General features: G+C 45.5%; 1 protein-coding gene across 1 annotated transcript in view; it reads right to left on the bottom strand.

The window, feature by feature from the left end:
• The window catches only part of COL5A3 (collagen type V alpha 3 chain), an 86,786-nt gene that overhangs the window by 28,364 nt on the left and 35,556 nt on the right, over positions 1-22,866 (bottom strand). Inside the window, exons 27-42 of the mRNA XM_044431503.1 lie at positions 22,558-22,611; positions 22,416-22,469; positions 19,204-19,248; positions 17,800-17,853; positions 16,155-16,199; positions 15,498-15,551; positions 13,205-13,258; positions 12,571-12,624; positions 7,661-7,768; positions 6,609-6,698; positions 4,932-4,985; positions 3,554-3,661; positions 1,233-1,340; positions 633-686; positions 384-437; positions 9-116 (exon numbers count right to left, since the gene is read on the bottom strand). Coding sequence (XP_044287438.1) covers positions 9-116; positions 384-437; positions 633-686; positions 1,233-1,340; positions 3,554-3,661; positions 4,932-4,985; positions 6,609-6,698; positions 7,661-7,768; positions 12,571-12,624; positions 13,205-13,258; positions 15,498-15,551; positions 16,155-16,199; positions 17,800-17,853; positions 19,204-19,248; positions 22,416-22,469; positions 22,558-22,611 — 1,098 coding nt within the window. The remainder of the gene's footprint in view (positions 1-8; positions 117-383; positions 438-632; positions 687-1,232; positions 1,341-3,553; positions 3,662-4,931; positions 4,986-6,608; positions 6,699-7,660; positions 7,769-12,570; positions 12,625-13,204; positions 13,259-15,497; positions 15,552-16,154; positions 16,200-17,799; positions 17,854-19,203; positions 19,249-22,415; positions 22,470-22,557; positions 22,612-22,866) is intronic.

The raw sequence follows: 22,866 nt of genomic DNA on the forward strand, positions 1-22,866 counted from the left end.
CTACTCACCTGCAAACCAGCTGGTCCACTGACTCCTGGGAATCCACGGGCTCCCTCATCTCCTTTCTGACCAAACATGCCCTGTTGCCCCCGGCGCCCAGGCTCCCCATCTGCTCCCTGTCATCAAGAAAACCATTTTAGGATTTGCTTTGTTAGAGAAAACTCTTCCCCTCTCCAATACACCCCCATCTCTCTCGGGCATAGTAGAGCTGGTTGGGAATATGGCAATGGAAGTCATCTCAGCCAGCTGAGAGCCTCCGTCAGAAGTTTTGCAGGATAAACTGATGCCAACATATGGAAGAAAGAAGGGATAAGGGAGAGGAACTGATCTGTAGGAAAGATTTAAGGTACCATTACAGATTCTGGGGTGCAGGAAATACTCACAGCAGGGCCTGGATGCCCAATAGGACCCTGGATTCCAATAGGTCCTGGGGGACCCTGTGGGAAGAGGCATAGCATAAAACAGTAGCTTCCTCTAATTCTCCACCCACTCTCTTCCAGGATTTTTCCCCCTGAAGTTCTCTGCCTGGTCCAGTCAATTAAAAAACAATAAGCAATAACAACAATAGGGCTTAAGGGGCAGCTATGCTGACCAATACCACAAAGTCTACCAGCAACTTGACTTCAACTCACCGCTTCCCCTTTGTCTCCTTTGCTTCCCTTCTGTCCTGGACCACCCATCTCTCCCTGCAGAGAGAGAGAGAGAGAGAAAGAACACATACTATGAGCACGTAAGCATCACCAAGGAAACCAGTCAGGTAAACTTCTGCCCAATGAGTAAAGCCTTGCCTGAGGAGACCACTGAGGGAAATCACAACAATAATGCTGTTGCCATGGAATACATTGTCAAGGAAATAAAATGGGCCTGTGGTGGGCCTAATACATATTTCTCCTTTTCCTCCAAACAGGGGGATGTGGTGGCATAGTGGCTTAATGTCACTGGAACTGTTGATCAGAACTGGTTGACACTCCAGCAGCTCAAGTCCAGCCTTGTTGGATGAGGTGATTTCCCATCATCTGCCCCTAGGTTCTGCCCACCTAGCAGTTCAAAAGCATACCATCTGTGAGTAGATAAATAGGGACCACAACTCCTTCGTGGAAAACCTGCTGCCTTTATTTGTGATGCAAGCGAGCACCAGAGCACCGGTGCTAGATCTGCCAGGATGCGCTCGGTGGAGGATTGGCAGAGAAAACCCCCGGATGAACTGACTTCAATAAGGTAAGCCACCTTACCTTGTCACCATCTTCTCCAGCAAGTCCTGGTGGCCCAGCGGGGCCTGGCAACCCTGCTGGACCTGGGATTCCATCATGCCCAGCTGGACCCATAGGGCCTCTCTCACCCTGGAAAGTGGAGATGGAAGTGAGGACAGCAGCGGAGCGGAACAGTACTGAGGGAAATTCAGCTATCTTCTCACATGGGGGAATGAATCCCAGTGAGTACAGAGACCCAAAATGTCAAAGCTTATCCAAGGTATGTCTGTACAATTTGCTTTTTCACCCGAGAGTGAACACAACCAGCAACCTGGGCAATTTGGAAGTACTCAGGTGTGTTCTGCCTTGATATCCATTCTACAGCTTCCTTTCAATATGCTGAAGTTAGCAGCCCATAACCTTATTGCATCACCCCTTGCTGAGAAGAAAGGCCACACAGACAACTGATTTAGACCACCCTTCATTCCAACCATTTTTTCAATTTTAAGTTGATTTTTACTGTAATACCTTTCATTCTTTTCTATTGACCGTTGAACTCAGATAGTGACACATTTGCTTGCCATCAATTTGCTTGGTTACCACTCCTTTTAATTTGCTGTTTGTTTGTTTATTTATTTAATTTTTATATCACCCAATAGCCAACAGCTGTCTGGGCAGTTAACAAAAGTATGTTTACATTTTTGTAATGTGGGAGGTTCAGACAATGGCAACCGGGGCCTTCTCAGTGGCGTCCCCAGCCATGGAATGCTGTCCCCAGTCAGGTCCACCTGGCACCAACATCATCATCTTCTTGGTAAGATAGGGGTGTGTGAGGAATCCACTTGCAGGGAGGGGTCAAAATTCAGTGCATTGAAGCTCAGTAACCTAGAGTCTGGCCAATCTACGCAGCACTGGTGCTGACTCATTCTGATGCAAACTGAGTTAACGTAAGGTCTGCTTTTAAAGCACATTGTGATTTACAAGGGGTTTTTTTTTAAGCATGGGAATTTGCAGAAAATATGTCCCCCATTTGTGCAAACTGAGACTGTGATTTCTGCAAATTGCACACACTGCAACCATATTTTACTTTCAAAATATGTGCAAATCATGTCCTGCTTTAAAAGCAGACCCCCCTCCCCCCACCCCCAAATAAACCTCACACAAAAGGTCTCATATGACCTGCTTTTGGCCCTTGAGGTAGCAGGATACACCAAAGTCCGCTGAGTACAAGCAGCTTCCATTCTTGAGTGTCTCCCATCCCTTGATTAAGGCCCTCTCCTTCCAGGCAGGTGACAGCAGAGGACGTGGAAAGCAGGGGCCTTATACAGTTATGGTAATTTTATTGACCACTGCTTTTTAATTTGTTTTAAAATGGTTTTAAATTTTGAATGTTATATGTTTTATATTATGTTTTATCATGTTGTGAACCACCTAGAAAGTTTGGGTCGTTGGGTGGCATAGAAATGTAATAAATAAAATGAATGAATGTTTAAACTGTATTTTCCCATTTTTAAGTTGCTTTGATATATCTCTCCTTTTAAAATTATTATTGTTCCTGCTTTTACATTCTTTTAAATATGTGCTTTTATTATTGGTTTTATTGCATTTGCATTTATTATATATGCCACGGTGAGAGCTTTGGCTAAAGGTCAGCTCATAAATGGCATGAATAAATACATATAAATAAATAAATTACACAACCCCAGAGAGAAAGTGAAACATTTCGATATTCTCTTGCAGTCCTTTCATGTTCTCTTTCCTTCTCCCTCCCCTCACCCATTTTATGACATCCCAGTAAGATTTGCAGTGGTTCCCAAAAGCAGATGTACACATTCACATTTGCTTTTCTCCAAAAAACCCAACATCTGGTCCTGCATTCAGATGTCCACCTAAAAATAATGAGGGCACTCTGTGTGTGCGCACGTGTGTGCGCGTGTTACACACATGCTTGTTCACAGAGCACCCACAAAGCACTTTCTGAGGACAGAGTGAAAGGTATTTTAAGATTTAAGATGAACGAACAGTCCATGATGGGGACAAAGATCATATAAGAGGGATGTGGGTAAGGAATTACTTCCTGATGAAAGTGAAAAGTAGAGGTTACTTGTTCACACTAATGCTTACTAGGCACCAAGTCCAATCATGGAACTTGTGAAATGGTAATAATGAAATGTGCTGTTAAGTATATACAGAGTGGCTTTCCTCTACCAAAGCACACCCAGAAATGTCTCAGGAGTGGTGTTGGACTCCCAGACCAAGTAAATGGCCTCCAGGTAGCTTTGAGCAATGAACGTCTTTTCCCAGAAACTGATTGCTGGTCCAAGGAAGGTGTAAAGAGGATGAAAGGATGGATTTGTACATACCGGTGCCCCCTTTTCCCCTGCAGGGCCAGAAGGCCCCTGGCTACCTCCTCGTCCTGGAAGTCCAATGCCCCCAGCTGGCCCAGAGGGGCCTCGCTCACCAGGAGAACCCTGTGGGAAAGGAACAACTATATAAACCCTTCATGAGCTGGCACTTTCCCTTTTCTCTTGTGTTCATCAAACTCAAAATGAACCTTTAGAGGTGCAATTCTTTTATAGAACAGTATGAACTCTAAATACAACTGCCACTTAAAGTGGAGAGAGAAGCATCTGCCCTTGTAAAGAGTTGAATCCAAACTGAAACTTCCCTTATGTCCCTCCCTTTCAGTAAAGCTTCTGCCTTAACCCTCTGGCAGTTCTTGCCACTTCAGAGCTAGCAGGAGGGAATGTCTGAGAACTTGTAGCTGGGCAGCTTGTTTCACACACTACAAATGATTTTTTGTTTGCAATTGCAATTCCTGCAATTGCTTTGCCTCCTGCCCTGAAAAACCTTCTTCCTTTTCCATGCCAGGGAAATCCTCATGCTCCGCCTGAGAATCTTCATTAGTTTGGATCATACAACTCCTCCTCATCCCCTTGGTCCTCCACCTCCTCCTCAGAACTAGATGCAGCTATCTGAGCAACCTGTACTGAGAAAGAGACAGAGCCCATGTCTACAGAACCCACCCCCTTGCTCGGAGCCTGCTTTATTATGGGCCTCTTCTTTGTGGTCAACCATATTCATCATTATCCCATCAATGTGCCAGCAAAAGTTCCACTCGAAGACTCATCCTGCTACAATAGAAGTTCCCCCATGGCAGGGCCTTCTCGCTTGCAACCAACAGACCATTGTTTGGCTAGGTCCAGTGTATATCCAGCAAGCTATAGCCAGCAAAGAAAGAGTCTCTGAGCATGAACGAAGCAGTTCATTGAGCCCAAACTAGAAACAATATCTTTTTGAGTAAACCTGGGCCCCAACCCTCTGGGAATGCCCCTCTGGAAATGGGCAAACCTTCTAACAGGAGAGCCCTTCTCTCCCAGCACCACATCATGGTGCCAGGGTTCAGACCAGGCTCTTCCAGCTCCTCTTCCACATCCCCCATTGGCACTTCCAGATGCTGTCAGTTCCCAGGGTCTGCCTGAATATCTGAAGGTGACGGCCTTGAGATACGGTCTTCTGCCTCCCCAATCTCAATAGCTACAGGGCTCCTTTCCCAGGTGTCATGATCCTCATCCAAAGAGTGGTTTCACCCTGGCCCTGAAACACGTGCCCAGACCAACTGCCTCTTTCATGCCCAACATCCCACTCCTTCAGCAACACACGCTCCTCTGCCCCTCTGTTCACACATTTGAGGACTCTTGTCTTCCTTACAAGCTCCAGAAGAGATGCCAGTCAACTCACCGTGGGGCCTGGTGGCCCAGGTGGCCCTTCAGCCCCTTTCAATCCAGTTGGTCCCTGTGGGGTGAAACACAATGAAACAATTAGAGATGGGTCAAAATGGCTTGTGGATCTGTGAGCCAAGGTGGGTGGACTGTAGCCCAGTGGCAGAGCACCTGCTTGGTATCCAAAGGCCCCTGATTCTCCAGGTGGGGCTGGAAAAGACAAAAGAGGCAATACCAACCCATCAGAGATCACATGGCGACCATGGTGATGCCATGGCACCATGTTGCCCATAAGATTTTGAGATGAGGACAGCACTTCTTGAACTGGCAATGTGTGCATGGTTAAAGGAACGAATTCTCAACCAGAAAATGTGGTGATGGTCATCAACTTAAATGGCATCAAAAGTGGATTAGAAACACCGAGGGAAAGGCTTTGAATACCAGTTGCTACTGAGGTATTACAGCCAGGAAGGACTGTTGCCTTTTTGTCCTCTTTGTGTGCTTCCAAGAAGCATCTGAATGACCACTGAGGGAAATGGGACATTGTGTTTTATTTATCCCACCTATCAATATTAGCTGCATTTGTGTGGATTTGCTTCCATTTCACTTTGCAGTGCTTATGCTTATGTATTTTTCAGCCTCCACTCCTCTGCATGTTCCAGTTTCTAACATGCAGTCTCTTTGCCTGGTGTTCAAATGGGGAGCTGTGTCAAGGGATGTGAATTTGGCTATAGGTGAAAGAACCATGAATGCATTAAAGCATATGAGCAGAAAAATGGATCACAAGGTGGTTCACTGCCACCGTAGTTGATGAAGTTAACTCCCAAGGCATCTCAGTCAGGTTGGAATGGTGCCTGGATGGAATGGGCAATCAGGCACATGTTTGGGGATGGAAAAGAGGAGGGCACCCTCCTTTGATACATCTATCTCAGTTCAGCTGAGGCTTGCTGACCAACTTGTAATCAGGACTCTCATGCTTCTGGATCATCAACTTTGAACACTGTATTAGTGAGCCTCATCTGCTCTCTCTCCCTGGCCTCAGGAACATTAAACCTAAAGCAGCCTTCCTCAACCTGGTACCCTCCAGATGTGCTGATGGAATTCCCATCAGTTCCACATGGCATGGCCTTACTGACTAAGAATTATAGGAGTTCCAGCCCAGTACATCTGGAGGGACGTCGTTGGGGAAGGATGCCACTGTTACCTGAAGCAGCTATGCTGGGACTATCTTCTTTACCTCCCTGGTTGCTGAGAGCACACTCTGAGCCCAGGCTTATGATGACCTGCTAAAATATATCCAGGATTCTGCATCTCTGTAAGGTCGATCAACTCAAGAGGAATTCATTCATTCACCCTGATTTCCCTCCCGCAGAGGAGCATGAGAACTCCACCCAAAAGCCTGTCTAACCCAACATCATATCTCCAACAGCAGCTAGCCAGTGACCCTGTGCCTAGAAGGGCATGCAGTGTGCCTCCTTGTTGCTTGTCCCCTCCATAGTATCAAATATCCAGCGGGATACTGCTTCAGATATGGAGGTTGCATCCAGTGATCACAGGTAGATGAAACTGTAGATGCCCCAAAGCTTCTGTGTGACAAAAGTGCTTGCTGTTGCAGCAGCAGGCCAAGCGTCAGCTTCTGCTCCAAATCCACCATCTCCCAACCAAGTCCCTTTTCCCCAATGTGACAAACACGTACGGTCTCTCCAGGAGCTCCTCGTGCCCCTGTGAAGCCTTTCATTCCAGGAGGGCCATTTTTCCCTGGGGTGCCACTAGGTCCAGGATCACCCTAGAAGTAAAAGTCTGATCTTACTATTTATTTATTTATTTATTTATTTATTTATTGAAACATAGAAACAGAGTGAGTCAGAAGGGGCCTCCTGGGCCATCTAATCTGACCCCTGGCTCCTGTTGGCTCCACTCATTACATGCCTACCATGTGCATGTCCAGCCTTTCCTTAAACACCTTCACCAATAGGGCTTCAAACACCCCCCATGGAAGCTCATTCCATACCCCAGGGTACCTAACCATCAGGAAATACTTGTTTATATCTATCTCACCTTTCTCCCACTGAGGAACTCAAGGCGGTTATGTGCAGTTCCCAGGGGGGTCTCCCCTCCAAGCCCAGGCCAGCCCCAGACCTGCTTATCCTCAATATAGTGAATGCCTTATGTGCCTTCAGACCATACTCTGCGCCACAGGCAAAGTCCTACACAGGTACATTAGTAAGGCTTTGGAAAGCAAAACCTTCTTCTCTCTTTGCCCAGCTCCATAGGGAAATACATTTGTCCTTCCTGATGTGGAATTGCCTTGTTTGCCCCAGCATATTTTATATGTTGTCAATTGCTTCCATCAGTGGCCCTGCCAAGATGTTTTCCTGCAAGTGTCCTTGCTTATCATGGCCTTGGATTGTGCAGTTATTCAACTGATTTATACCCTGCCTCTCCATCCCAAAAATTAATGCTCAAGGCAACTAAGGCCAAGCATAAAATTATTGTAAGAATAAAACAAATGCATCAAATGCTTAAATAAAAACCTAACAATAAAATAAATAAGCTACTACTTCTCATGTAGTAGAATGAAGAATGCCCACTGCCCTGGAACTGAAAAAAAATGCAGCACTTTCTGAACTTATATGCAGCTGGTCCATTGAAGTTAATATGGATGCTGCCTTTTGGGAGAGGACCCTTGTCACTCATCCCCATCCCCAGGTGTAACCCAGATCCCTCCACTTTCTTCCAGCTACTCACCTTGGCACCTTCCCTGCCAGCAGCACCTGGCAGCCCTTGCTCTCCTGGGGGACCAGGGGAACCAGGGTGACCTCTCTCTCCCATGGGGCCAGTTTCTCCAGAGTTTCCCTGTGATGCAGAGAAGAACCAGCACCATTTAAGAGAAAGCTGGGGCAAAAAACCAGTCATGACTGGGCTAGAAAGAGTGAGGCATCACAAAAGTTTCCTTTGCAGCTATCATGGTGAATGTTGTTGTTAGTCGCAAAGTCATGTCCGACACATCGCGACCCCATGGACAACACTCCTCCAGGCCTTCCTGTCCTCCACCATCCCCCAGAGTCAACTCAAGCTCACACCAACTGCTTCAGTGACTCCATCTAGCCACCTCATCCTCTGCCGTCCCCTTCTTCTTTTGCCATCTATTGTTCCCAGCATTAGGCTCTTCTCCAGGCAGTCCTTCCTTCTCATTAGGTGGCCAAAGTATTTGAGTTTCATCTTCAGGATCTGGCCTTCTAAAGAGCAGTCAGGGTTGATCTCCTCTAGGACTGACCAGGTTGATCGCCTTGTGGTCCAAGGGACTCGCAGGAGTCTCCGCCAGCACCACAATTCAAAGGCCTCAGTCCTTTGGTGCTCAGCCTTCCTTATGGTCCAGCTTTCACAGCCATACATTGGAACTGGGAATACCACAGCCTTGACTATACGCACTTTTGTTGGCAGGTTGATGTCTCTGCTTTTTAGTATGCTGTCTAGATTTGCCATAGCTTTCCTCCCCAGGAGCAAGCGTCCTTTAATTTCTTGGCTGCAGTCCCCGTCTGTGGTGATCTTGGAGCCCAGGAAAATAAAATCTGTCACTACCTCCATTTCTTCCCCATTTGTTGCCAGGAAGTGGGAGGACTGGATGCCATGATCTTAGTTTTCTTAATGTTGAGTTTCAGGCCAACTTTTGCACTCTTCTCCTTCACCTGCATCAAGAGGCTCTTTAGTTCCTCTTCACTTTCTGCCATAAGAGTGGTATCATCTGCATATCTGAGGCTGTTGATATTTCTCCCAGCAATCTTAATTCCAACTGGTGATTTATCTAGCCCCGCCTTTCTCATGATGTGCTCTGCATATCAGTTAAATAGGCAGGGTGACAGTATACAGCCTTGCCGAACTCATTTCTCAATTTTGAACCTATCAGTGGTTCCGTGTCCAGTTCTCACTGTTGCTTCTTGACTCGCATATAAGTTTCTCAAGAGACAAATAAGATGGTCTGGTACTCCCATCTCTTTAAGAACTTGCCACAATTTGTTGTGATCCACACAATCAAAGGCTTTAGCATAGTCAATGAAGCAGAAGTAGATGTTTTTCTGGAACTCCCTAGCTTTCTCCATGATCCAGCAGATGTCGGCAATTCAATCTCTAGTTCCTCTGCCTCTTCAAAATCCTGCCTGTACTTCTGGTAGTTCTTGGTCCACATACTGTTGGAGCCTAGCTTGTAGAATTTTGAGTATTACTTTGCTAGCATGTGAAATGAGTGCAATAGTGCGCTAGTTTGAGCATTCTTTGGCATTGCCCATCTTTGGGATCCAAATGTAAACTAACCTTTTCCAATCCTGTGGCCACTGCTGAGTTTTTCAAATTTGCTGGCATACTGAGTGTAGCACTTTTACTGCATCGTCTTTTAAGATTTTGAATAACTCAGCTTGAATTCTGTCACCTCCACTAACTTTGTTGTTGCTCAGACTTCCTAAGGCCCATTTGACTTCACATTCCAGGATGTCTGGCTCGAGGTCAGTGACCACCCCATTGTGGTTATCAGGGACATTAAGCTCTTTCTTGTATAGTTCTTCTGTGTAATCTTGCCACCTCTTCTTAATCTCTTCTGCCTCTGTCAGTTCCCTGCCATTTTGGTCCTTTATCATGCCCATCATTGCATGAAACAGTCCCTTCATATCTCCAATTTTCTTGAAGAGATCTCTGGTCCTCCCTATTCTATTGTTTTCTATTTCTTTGCACTGTTCATTGAAGAAAGCATTCTTATCTTTTCTAGCTATTCTTTGGAATTCTGCATTCAATTGGGTGTATCTTTCTCTTTCTCCCTTGCCTTTTGCTTCCTTTCTTTCCTCAGCTATTTGTAAAGCTTCCTCAGACAGCCATTTTGCTTTCTTGCATTTCTTTTTCTTTGGGATGGTTTTAGTTGCTACCTCTTGTACAATGTTGCGAACCTCCATCCATAGTTCTTCAGGCACTCTGTCTATCAGATCTAATTCCTTAAATCTATTTGTCACCTCTACTGTATATTCATCAGGAATATGATTTAGGTCATACCTGAGTGGCCTAGTGCTTTTCCCTACTTTCTTCCATTTAAGCCTAAATCTTGCAACAAGAAGCTCATGATCTGAGCCACAGTCAGCTCCTGGTCTAGTTTTTACTGAGTGTATAGAGCTTCTCCATCTTTGGCTGCAGAGCACATAGGCAATCTGATTTCTGTGTTGACCTTCTGGTGATGTCCATGTGTAGAATCGTCTCTTGGGTTGTTGGAAAAGAGTGTTTGCTATGACCATCGTATTCTCTTGACAAAATTCTACCAGCCTGTGCCCTGCCAGAAGCAGGAAGCCAGACTTGCCTGTTATTCCGGTTATCTTTTGGCTTCCTACTTTAGCATTCCAATCCCCCGTGATGATAAGGACATCATTTTGGGGTGTTAATTCTAGAAGGTGCTGTAGGCCTTCATAGAACCAGTCAACTTCAGCCTCTTCAGCACCAGTGGTTGGGGCACAGACTTGGACTATTGTGATGTTGAATGGTTTTGCCTTGGATTTGAACTGAGATCATTCTGTCATTTTGGGGATTGTATCCCAGTACTGCTTTTCCTACTCTTTTATTGACTATGAAGGCTACTCCATTTCTTCGGAGGGATTCTTGCCCGCAGTAGTATACCTGATGGTCATCTGAATTAAATTCACCATTCCTGTCCATTTTAGTTCACTGATTCCTAAGATGTAGATGTTCAGTCTTGTCATCTCTTGTTTGACCACATCCAGCTTGCCTTGGTTCTTACATTCTAGCTTCCTATGAAGTATGGATCTTTGCAGCATCAGACTTTCCTTTCACCACCAGATACATCTGCAACTGAGTGTCCTATCGGCTTTGACCCAGTCACTTCATTCTTTCTAGCGCTATTAGTACTAGCCCTCTGCACTTCCCCAGTAGCATATTGGACACCTTCTGACCTGAGGGGCTCATCTTCCAGCGTCATATCTTTTTGCCTTTTGGTACTGTCCATGGGGTTTTCATGGCAAGGATACTGGAGTGGTTTGCCATTTCCTTCTCCAGGGGATCACGTTTTGTCAGAGCTCTCTGCTATGACCTGTCCGTCTTGGGTGGCCCTGCACGGCATAGCTCATAGCTTCATTGAGCTACGCAAGCCCCTTTGCCACAACAAGGCAGTGATCCATGGTATCATGGTGAATTGCCATGGACAATCCAATTCCTCCTTGAATTTGTTTGATCCTTTCTTTTCAAGCCTTCTAAATTAATGGGAAACACCGTAACTTGTGGCAATAACTTCCATATGGTATTGCATTCCCTGAAGGAGTAATACTGTTTCTTTTTCCTGGATCTATTGCCAAGGTAAATGTGTTGACCTCCAGTTTGAGTGATGAGAGGGTGAAGGAGTTCCCTGTCTTTCTATTCCCTCTCTAAACTGGAGGTATGTCACCCGTGGATGGACTGCAGCTGCCATCACCTTTGATCACCATCATGCTGGATGGAGCTGGTAAGCGTTGGAGTCGAACAACTGTCCTGTTCTGGACTTCCTATAGGCATGTTGTTTGTCACTGATGGAAAAGAATGCTGGATCAGACAGGAAAGTGGGCTGATCCAGCACAGCTCTTCTTAACTTCTGAGGGAAGGCAAGATTCCCCGTTCAGATCTCTGTGCTCCCTAAATTGTGTCTTTGCCATTTCTTTCCTGTCACCACAAACTATAAAAGTCACAGCCTCTTGAAAGAAAATAGGATCAACTTTCTCCATCATTCCCTGCAACTCCCATCCTCTCCAACCACTGGTGATGCTGACCCGGCTGATGGGGGTAGTTGGCAAAACATCTGGTGGGTTACAATTTGCCTGCCCTTGTCTGACTATTCCCTGCAGAGACAGGACTGGATGTACCATTGTTCTGCTCAAGCAAAATGATCTTACATAGAAGAATCCCCAAAGGACTGGTGTGTGTGTGTGTGTGTGTGTGTTTGCAGAGAAGCAAGGAATTCCTTAGTCCATCTCCAGCATCTTATGCCCTGCATCGCCAGCACTTTGGTTCCTCAAGAGGACAGTCTAACTGGGTTTCATTGATAAAAGGTGCCCTCTAGGCTGAAATTCCAGCATGAAGATGCTAGGGAGACTTCCAATGTGAAAACTGTCAGCTGACTCCCCTAGCCAACAGGCTCTGAGAAACCTCTGCAACCAAGATGGTTTCCTCAACCTGACAACTTTCCCCTATGATTAGTAGCAACAGTAGACTCCTCGTTTCTCACACAGCTGGTCAATTTGATATTTCATCCCACCTGACCAAGTCTCTTGCCTCTGGCCTTTTGACCTTTATCTCCCTGATCTGTTGCCTGACCTCCAAACCACCCATGACCATCTTTGACATAGCTGTAGCTATTCTCAGAGCTAGAGTGAGGCCTGGCAGAATGAGCCTGAAGCAGATGACCACACATGGCCTCTACAGTGAGGTTCAGAATCCCTTGTCAATGATCCCCCTTTGCCGTCCATTCCAGGTCAACTCTGAAATATTTTTCCAGTATAGTTTCTACTAATTATCTTTCCCATACTTGAGACATTCGACAGGCTGTGGAACTCTAGCTACCAGGTTGGCTTGCAAGCACAGAAACCTTTCTGCTGCCATAGCTTAAATGATTCCTTTGTTTATGAAAAATAACATCTTACCTGTGGTCCTACAACCCCAGCAGGCCCTGGTGGGCCAGTTTTGCCATGAAACCCCTGAAGCAAGGAGAAATGAAAGGTTAGAATTCAAAGAAAAGGAGGTGACACCAAGCAAGAAGCCCAACACAGATTTCCATTATGGTTCACCCATCCACTAGATAAATGAGACATCTGACATGTTTGCTGAGAAGGCCCTGATACATATTGCCCCACCTCTTCTTTAGCAGAGGTGCAACTGTAGCCCAGTTGGCCATTTTCCAGTTCAGAGGAATTGGTCACCTCAGAACCTCACAGAAAAAATGCATCTCATTTGCCTTCCTTCCAGCAAGAAGGTGGAAGGTGTACGGGAGGCAGTAGTAGACTTCTCACCCCTTAAGGAACAAAAGAGGAGACAGCAGTGATGTCTCATGCCAGGCAAAATCACTGAAAGGAAACATAAAGCCAGGCCTCTTATCTAGGGCAGGTTGGGGAGAAGGTAGAGCTCAAGATGTTCTGGACTTCAGCACCCAGAAACTCCTGCCAGAATGGCCAACAGTCAAGAATGCATGGAATTCAAGTCCCAGATATCAGAAGAGCTACTTTTTGCCTACCCTTTGCCTAGAGCACCAAAATGGCTTGACCTCAATTTGATACTCACTGGTTCACCACGCTGGCCTGGATGTCCTGGTAAGCCATCTTTCCCAGCAGGGCCCTACCAAACAGAAATATTTGATGGGAATGGGGATGGGGATGTCCATTTGCCCCAGAAATACCCCTAGAAGCTGTAACAAATCTTCCAAAGCACACAACTCAGAAAGTTCCAAGGCATGTTTTATGCCAAAAAGCTGAACCTGGCCAATAACTGCAGTGAACAACCACCATAAGAATGTCTACTCTTTTCCCTTCTATGGGTATGAGGTTGTTGTGGCTCTATTAAATAATAGGTGTTCCACCGTACAGCAACATATGTTGGGTAGCTTATGCTGAGCTAGAGCTAAAAACAACTATTTGTAATAGAGCAGCAAAAGTGCAGATGAGGCAAAGGAGGCATTAGGAAAAATGTGCAGTGTGGGACATGCACATCGCATATCCTTGAAGAGGCAGGTAGGGGTTCCACCACCAGTGTTCTGATCATGAACATGGGAGAAGAAGGGAGGACTGTGGAATCTGAAGGCAGCCCAGCAGAAGAGCTTCTAAATGAAGCTCAAAACTACAGAGATGGGAAGTGGATAGCTCTGGAAAGAGGGGGTCCTTATCACAGAGGAACTGAAAAGAACTACCTTGACCAATCCAGAAGATTGCAAGCTACTGAAATGTGAGAGAAATGTGCCTCACAATTTACATGCCTTTTAATCTCCTTTGGGCAATTAAATGATTAAGGGACAACTAATTGTAGAAAAAATAAAGATGGTGGGGCAAGGATTCCATTTCAGACAAGTTGCCTTAGCTTAAAATTGCTGAATACACATGCAGGCTTCAAATGGTTGAACATCTGGCTTTCATTGCAAACTTTTAGGTATGGTAAGGTGACACTTAAAAGAGTGATCCTTTCCCCTTTGGACTAAATGGGTTTGGATAAGGCAGAAGAGGTCAGCCAGCAGAGCCTCTAAATGGGAAAGGGCTAAACTAAGTTCTCTCTCTCTCTGCCCCTACACCCCCAAAAGATAAAGGGTTGAAAGTTGAGGACAAATCTTAAAATGTGACGTTCTTAGTTTCATAACTTTCTTGGGCATGTACTGTCATGAAATCAGAAGTCTTGATACAAATATGTAGTACTGCAAAGCCAACACATTTACAGAATAATTTATGGCACTCTGCAGTGTCCTATAATTTGAAGGCTGTTAAAAGGTTTGCCCATCTCTTGCTCCCAGAACATGCACCCCTTTCCCATTTGTAGGACAGTAGGTGACTGAGTGGATTTCGTCTTTGGACTAGAGATCAAACAGTGTTCTCCCAAAATATAGCAGTGAGTCTGAGACTTTAAAATCTTGTACATTCAGATTTGCATTCATACACATACACAGTGATGCACTCATTTCCTACCAGCACCTTGTTTTCAGTCAGTTTAATGGCTTTGACCTGAGCAGCTTCCTTAGGCTGCAGGCTTCAGAGCAGTAAATATATAAATGAGTTAATCCAGTCTACATCATACAAGGGAAGGCATTCCACTGGTAGGTGAAGTTTTTCAGGAACCCGCTTCTTAGAGAGCAATCTGACATCTGCCTAAACAAGCACAGGACCCTTAGGATGCCATTGAAAGGACTGTCTCTGCACTTCCCCCACTCAGCAAAAGGAAGCTGATTTTGGACATCTGTCTTTTCCTCCTGCTTGTGAGGAAGAGGGGTGAGGCACCAAAAAGATTCCTCAAATCCTGGCAGAACCTCTTTCACCCCCACCCCTTGAAACACCCTGTCCTACCCCTGCAACAGCTCCTGAGTCACACTTGTGACTTCAGAGTCACAGCATGTCCAGAGGGAACCACGCTGGCTGTGAAGGCAGATGAAGGATGCTCCAGGGTTGGACTCCCAGCTCCAACATTGGAAAACATTTTTGAGGTTGGAACCAGAACTGTAATCTAGGCTACAGCTGCCTAGATAGCATCTAATGTCCAAAGGATCATGCTCTGAGACACCTAGAATTCCTCCAAGAATTACTATTTTTCCTTTCCTGTAGCTTGAAGTCCAAGCTAATAGGGGTCGATGCTGACTTGTTTGTCTTCACACAAAGCAGTCCTAGTCTGGCAAAGAGAGACTATTCTTTCAGACTCTTTTCTCAGATGATGCTTTCATGGGCTTTGACTCTCTCTGCATATGTAATTCTAACGCAAACCTATACAGGCTAGACTGTAGGATGCTTCATTTTCTTGGCAACATTTTTCCACTTGTGTTCTAATCTTTTGTTCCTTACCTCCCCTTGTTAAAAAATGGACAAAAGAAATGTGGGATACTTACAGGTGGCCCTTTTGGTCCTGGGAATCCATTGGGCCCCTGTGGTCCAGTGGGCCCCTGTGGGCAGAAGGGAGAAAAAGCACTATGAGAAGCTTTGTCCAGTTTCCTTGTCAAACCTTCAGCTTCCTCCCTCCAGTTTACCATCACCATATCATGCCTTGGACTACTTCCAGCCTAAAGGCTCTATGTGTTAATCCTCAAGGACTCACCTGTCAGTACTGAGTGGGGGGTCAAATCAAAGTGTACATGTGCCCACTTTCTTGTACATATGCTACACACATAGCATATATTACATGCAGACATGAATGCCTCTGGTGCCCCATTGCATAGAAGAATCCTCTAGTTCATCCTCATTCTCCCTGCCTTGTGTGGCAGAAACCTGTGATCTAAAGAAAATCCTACCTGTCCTGGCTTTAGTGGCATGGCATGACCCTTTTTTCTGAGAAAGACATTAACCAAGGCAGCAAAATGGACTTTTCTGACACCTTCCCATCCTAGGCTCCCTTCAGAGAATCATAGAATGGTAGAGTTCAAAGGGGCCATGAAGGCCATCGAGTCCTACCCCCTGCTGTTGCAGGACATCATGTTACACCATCCCACTCAGGTGGCTGTTAAGTTTCTTTTTTAATGTTTCCTGCAGGGACTTCTCTTTCAACTTACCTTTTCCCCTATAGATCCAGGGGCTCCATCGTGACTAGAGTCACCCTATAGGAGGAAAAAAAGTGTGGTAGTGGCCAAAAAATTAAATCACCCTAGAGATCCTGACTACAATGGGCGTGGGACACCAGGATGAATGAATCTGCCATGCTTGATTCTGCTCATTTCCCCAAAGATGTTTGTACTGCCTCAACCCCAGATTGCATTGGTTTTAACTCTGCACGAAATTTTCTACATATTTTCACACTCATTAAAAACAAACACATTTATTGCATTGCTTCAGATATATGTATTTTTGTATACAACTTCATGGTTTAAAGCCATATGGCACCACCATATCAGACAAGCAAACAAACAAGCATTTTCTGCTATTAGGAATGCTTTGCAGAAATACATAACCCCTGCAATGAACCAGTAATGTTAAAAATACAAACTAAAAAAGAACTCCCCTCCATACTCCACTATATTTTTTGAGACATGGCTTATATTTTCTTAGTTGCCAAAGCCAGTTTTGCTGCTTGGGTGATAATGAATACATCCTTGCCTTCAAGGAATGCCCATGCCTGGCCCAGAAGCAATTTATTTGACAGGGGCCAAAGAATATAAAGAAGAAATTTTTGCCTACAGTGCTCAGATGAGAAGTTTCTTTAAAGTCAGCAGACTCACAAATGCAAAGTCTTTGGTAGGTTGGGATGCTACTGAATCTCCTGAAAATGCAGAGCTGTATGGAGTTGTAAGGCTGCACTGATGCTCTTCAAGGAGCCACAGTAAGGATTATAAAATAGTTTGCCAAAGCAATGTTGCTTTATATAATAGTTATTAATCCGAATAAGACATTGGTGCAATGGAATATAGCTCCCATGGCTTAGCATAAAGATAAAGGCTGCATTTCAACATCATGAGAATTCACCCCGGCAAAATCCAGGCTGAGCTGGTAGTCCTGCAAATAACCCATGGTGAGTCCCAGCTCAATGGTTTTGGGGTGGGACATGTGTATGTGCATGTCCCAGTCCAACACCCCCAGTACCCATTAAACAACACCAAACAAGATGAAACAAAATTAAATGAAACAAAGCAAAATGATGCAAAATGAAACACCCCTTTTTAAAGGTTCTGAAAGTGTTGACAACAAGCAGTCAAATCTCTTTTTCCCTTGAAAAATAAAGAAGGGAGTATATACTTGCATGTTCCTGAACACCTAAAGGCTTGGGACAAACCATGAACCTTGGTGTGAACTAAAATTGGTGGGGACTTCGGTATCTTGCTGCAAAAGGGGTTTAAATTCTACCTAAGCCACTTGAGGCAGCTAAATATAACTTCTTTCATGTTTTTCTTTTTTGGTGACACCTCATCTCCTGACAAGTTTCCAGAAAAAACAAAGCAGGGAAATTGTATTTGGAGCTGCTTCTGTGCAATGTCCAGGTTTTGTAAATATAAAACGTAAAATATAAATCCCCTCAGGACTAATAAATAAATAAATAAAACCATGGAAGTTTGCCTTCCCTTGCCAGATTGGAGACTGGGATTCCAGGAGGCTTAACCAAAATGGAATTTCCAGTGTCATTTATTCCTGCAGCAGAACCAGCACCCTGCAGAGGGCACTGAGAAATGCCCAAGACCACTTTCCCTGTAGAAAAAACAGAAATACCTTTGGTCCTGGTTTTCCAGTAGACCCAGGCAAACCACGCTCACCTGGAGGACCCTGGAAAGGGAAGCAGGGACATATACGTATGAAAGGAATCCATAAATGCCACATGGAGGTTTCACTGAACTATCTATATAACCCATGTTGAAGGGGAAAATACTGTTTGGTTTTCATATGCTCTTGATCTAAGCAACACATCTTCATGAACTTCTAGAGAACCAGGTCCCTCTTTCTCATTTTGGCATTTACTTGCTAAGCCCAGAAGTAAAGGAACCTAACCCAGAGGACAGTGTCTTTGTTGCTTCTTGCATAGCATGCATGCCACATGATGGGTATTTCAGTCGTATGCTGAGAACCATCAGGAATGGATGAGTGAACCTGAAGGTCAGACTTGCTAGCATGCAAGATCTGTAGGCAAGAGATGACATCAAAGTGCTTCTCCTTTCAAACCTGGCAGCTGGATCAGGATAATGCAAAATTTCACCCAAATCCAGAGTGGAGGGAAACATTCAGCATTCTGGGGGGCAGGGAATGTGTGTTTGAGTGTCAGATTGCACACTTAATCTGAATGTTGAAGAGTCTTTTTAGGTTCTTGTTGGTACAGTCATCTGCAGGTTTTCTCAGAACCGTGTCCCTCTGTGTTCATGTGACAGATTACCTGGGCTTCCTCCCAGGTAAGTGTGCACAAGTCTATGGAATAAGTTTCACTTAACACAATTGGATAACATATACATAGGATTGCACTGTAAGTGGAATTTCAGGTAGCAATGGTAATATCATCCTGTCAGATTCCTTCAAGTTCATTGGGGGGAAAGTGGAAGAAATTTCACTACACTTGGTTCAAATGATGCTTTCTTTTGCTGCATCCTTTGTTTCTTTGGATTCACTACTTGCCCCCATGTTTCTGGGATGGGCTCTAAAGTCTAAATCTATACAGCTCAAGTGTTTGCTTCCTTGGTGTATCTTTTTTCTACCCTTGATTTAGGCTTTTCTTACACTTAAGTCCTGCCTTTTTCCTCCAAGGTGGTTTACACAATCCTCCTCCTATTTTACCCGCATGACAACTTTGTGAGGTAGGTTAGGCTGAGAGGCAGTGGCTGGTCCAAAGTCACCCACTGAACTTAAAGGCTGAGTGGGGACTAGAACCTGGATCTCCTAAGTCTCAGTCGAGTGCTTTACCCACTAGTGCCTTTTTCAATCAGTATTTCCTTTTTCAATCAGTATTGTTTTACTTTGCTCTTAAGTGGGCAGTTGTGTGTTAGAGGGAGGGGATGGTGTGTGGATTTTAAACACAGTGAGCCTTGCTGGCCAAATGGAATTTAACTCAGCTGTACATCGACCCATGAAGTTGAACATTACATCTACATGAGAGAAGAATCCCACAGAGCCCTGCTTTGAATGGCTCACCGGGGGACCACGTTGTCCAGTCTGCCCAGCTTGGCCAGCTTTGCCCTAGGAAAGAAAAGAAAGAGATGTGGATGGTGAGACGGGGAGTAATACACACTCACACACACTCTCACAGAGAAAGGTTTGTATGCCGCTGTGCCTCCCCGTCACTGTATTTACTTTTATTATTCAGATGCACATCAAAGGTAACAAGGTGATGAACAGAGATATATTATGGTATTGAAAACAACACAACACACATGAGTAAACAGTGAAACGGCATACTCTACTGGGATCAACAAGCCATAGCTCCAGGAAAACTTGTGTAAAGAGATGTGTTCTTAAAAGACACCTGAATGTCAGATCTGCCTAATGCCAGTTGGGAAAGTACTCCAGACAGCAGGTGTTACAACACCAGCTGTTCTACTGCAAGGGCTTCTTGAGATGCCTCAAGGTCAAGGATGGGCAGAAGTCGATAGGCAGGCATTCTGGACTTTCAGTGTTCAGCATTCTTGGCAATTGGCTCCTCGGAGCTGAAGAACAAAACCTCTGGAGATTCAATTTCTGCCCGTCCCTGCTCTGGTGAGTGATGGTCTCAGTGCCCTAGAGTTAATCAGTCTGTCACGTTTTCTGCCATCCCTCATCCTGGGATAAAAGAGAGGCAAGTCAAGAAGCCCTGCTTGCTGGAGGTTGACATCTTCTGTTCAACTCACATTAACTTCTGATTCATCTTGCAAGCATGCAACCGCATTGGAGACTGAAGGGAGTTTGGAGTCGGGGGGGAGCATCGATTCAAACTAAATGATGTTTAGATGAAAGCCTCCCCTCACCCTTGAAATTAAGCCTCCTGTCCTGGCAGCCCTTACTCCAATCCCAGACGTTCAAGGGCTGGTTGTTGTTGCAGGGGAGAAGGGAAGGCACTCTACAGTCACTCCATCCTGGTTCATACATTCCAGTCCTACTTAATCCCTCACACTGGAAACAGGTTCTTGGGTGGAGCTGTGCATTAGATGGCACTTGTGTACATTGCAAGGCATGGGCCAGAAAACCACAGCATAGCTGGTGCTCTGGTAGCCATCTTTCTCACATGCAGTGAACATGGATTTGTACCCATTTGAACAAAAGTTATAACGGGAGAGCAGCTTAATCAGCACCATCACCAGTAGGACTAGTGCCATCACAAGGCTTGCAAAGTAAATCTATACCATCTTAGATGGTGACTACAGGGATAAGCCCTGCTATATTCCACAGCCTACCTTAGTTCCCTTTTCCTATTGCAACTAGAGAGTGGTATTTCTATTTTGTGCAAATTTTGCTGAACCCATATGGTCTGTTCCCCTGGGACAACTAAGATTACTTCTAGCTTCTTTCTTTAGACTGGGGATGGTGACTGTTATAATCTGACACATCTGGAGGACTGAGGAAGGCTAGACTGCTCAGCTGCAAATATGAGCTGGTACCAGTTGGATTTTCACAACTGCTGTTTTTCTCTCACTTGCTTTGGGGTAAGGGGGTCAACCAACTGGTCCTTTCCTTCCTCAGCTGGATCTGCCTTTCACCTGTGCACCCTGCTTTCATTTTTCCTTTTTCAACTCAACCTCCAATTATTTTTTGTTCAGCTCTCAGCTTGGCCTCTAGCTGGTCCAGACAAAGAATCAGATCAGCATTGAATCTGTGTCATGACCTTTATGGTAGCAGCAAATTTTCTTCTGTGGAACAAACAGGAGCCTAGGTAGAGATGAGAAGAAGGCATTTTGTCTAGGAAAACATTGGGCCAGTTTGCACAATTGCAGCAAAGGAAAAAGGTTGTAAGGACTTACTGTCCCTACCACACATGCCAGTTGTGTGCTGACCAGAGTTTCCTACTTACTCTTGTTCTCAGGTGTGTCATGTCCTCTGAACCTGGGCCACATGCCTGTGTTGGGGTGGGGGTGGGGGGACAGCAACCCTCAGATAAGCCAACAACAGCCCTAAACAAGCCATGCCTCCCAGCTCCGGATGACATGGCTAATCAGACCAGCAAGGCTAATTACAGAGATCCAAGTGGCAGAGTTAACAAGCCATCATGGAGGATGCAAACCAGGTCACTAGGTGTGCAGGTCAGGTGGAGTTCAAATCTCACTGTTACAATCCTGATCCAAATTGCTGTCCTGCAGCTGCTACCAACACTGAAAGAAAACCTCCAGGGGAACCACCTCACAGATCTCCCACATCATTTTGTTTGACCTTCCATGTGTGATGTGTGACACTGACAAGACCTCACCCACCACCAAAGGGAAAGCTAAACTGATACTTGATAGGTACGTATGTATATCAAGCCCTTCACTCATTTCAAATGTAGAATATAAAAGGTAAGCACTATTATAAATTAGACACCTGTGAAAAACTCAACATTTGGAAGGCTGATATTCAGGGGTTACTGAAAACTCACTCTTTGAGGACTGGAAAAGCCAAGAGGGCTGTGCCAAAGCCCCATTGCTTGCCACTCAAAACTAGATCAGTCTTTGAAAGCCCATATCTGAAAGCTGCACTCGACATGAACAGTTGCAGTCTGAGACTTGGTCTCCTTAAATGCACTTCAACTCCCACAGATACTAAGTGGCCTGTTTTTCTGCTCAGGACAGCGGCTTTGTGGCTTTGCTGCAATTTACACTGGGAGTGAGCAGAGTCACATGCAACAGTGTAGTGGAGCCAGGACTCAGGGGGACAAAGCCCTGGAGTTTTTTGGCCAGCAGGGGCCATGAGGTCACCTGCTACCCACCTCAGACTTCCCTATTCTCTCTCTGCAAGCTGCAATCCTCACCACAGCAGAGGAGAAATGGATTTTCCAAAGATCTCTCTATATCATTGTGACCCATCCCTGTTATAACACAAAGTCTTTAGGTGGCTTGTTCTCGCATGTACAATGGCAGAGCTGATTTGTCGATATGGATGCCACTAGGAGATGGGGCTTTAGGAACTGTCATGATGAGCACCCACACTGGAGAATTAACCACTGTGCCACAACTCATGCTGAGTAACATATAATATCTTATATGGAAGCCTTGGCTGAAATCTTTGCAAACTACAAATGTAAGCGGTTTGAGAGCTACCCTGTGATACAGTCCTAATGGCCACACACCCAAACCTCCCTTATCTTCCTTCCTGCCCACATGCTGGCAAGCCCTGTGGGCACCTTCCCCATCTCTTGCACTTCCAAATATATCCCCACAACTTCTCTCTGCTTCACTCACTCGTTTGCCTTTTTCTCCAAAGAGGCCAAGTGGCCCTGGGAATCCAGTTGAGCCCTGTGGAGGAACAAATGCACTCAGTACAGCAGATGGCGACCAGGGCATGAATTCTTTCTCTCTATGCCAGAATTGCTCTCACACCTACCTTAGGTCCCTGGCGGCCAGGGTAGCCTGGCAGGCCTGGCACTCCCAACTTTCCCTGCAAAAAGAGGAGGAGATCAAAGACTTCATGCTTTTAGAGAAAATGCTAGACAAGTTCTTCTAAGTCAGGGGTCTCAAACTCAACTTCCCTGGGGGCCGCTGGAAGCAGAGTCTGGGTGAGGCTGGGCCGCATCAAGTATTCCACCACCGCGGTGGTGGTGGGCCACTCATCCCGCGGCCAGCCCAGGCGCCGCCGGCACTTTGAAGGCTGCAGGGCCCCTCCCCCGTGCCCTGCCTGGCCCGGCAATTGGCC

The sequence above is a fragment of the Varanus komodoensis genome, unplaced genomic scaffold (assembly GCF_004798865.1).
Source record: "Varanus komodoensis strain SLA01 unplaced genomic scaffold, ASM479886v1 scaffold22, whole genome shotgun sequence".
Classification (NCBI taxonomy): Eukaryota; Metazoa; Chordata; class Lepidosauria; order Squamata; family Varanidae; genus Varanus; species Varanus komodoensis.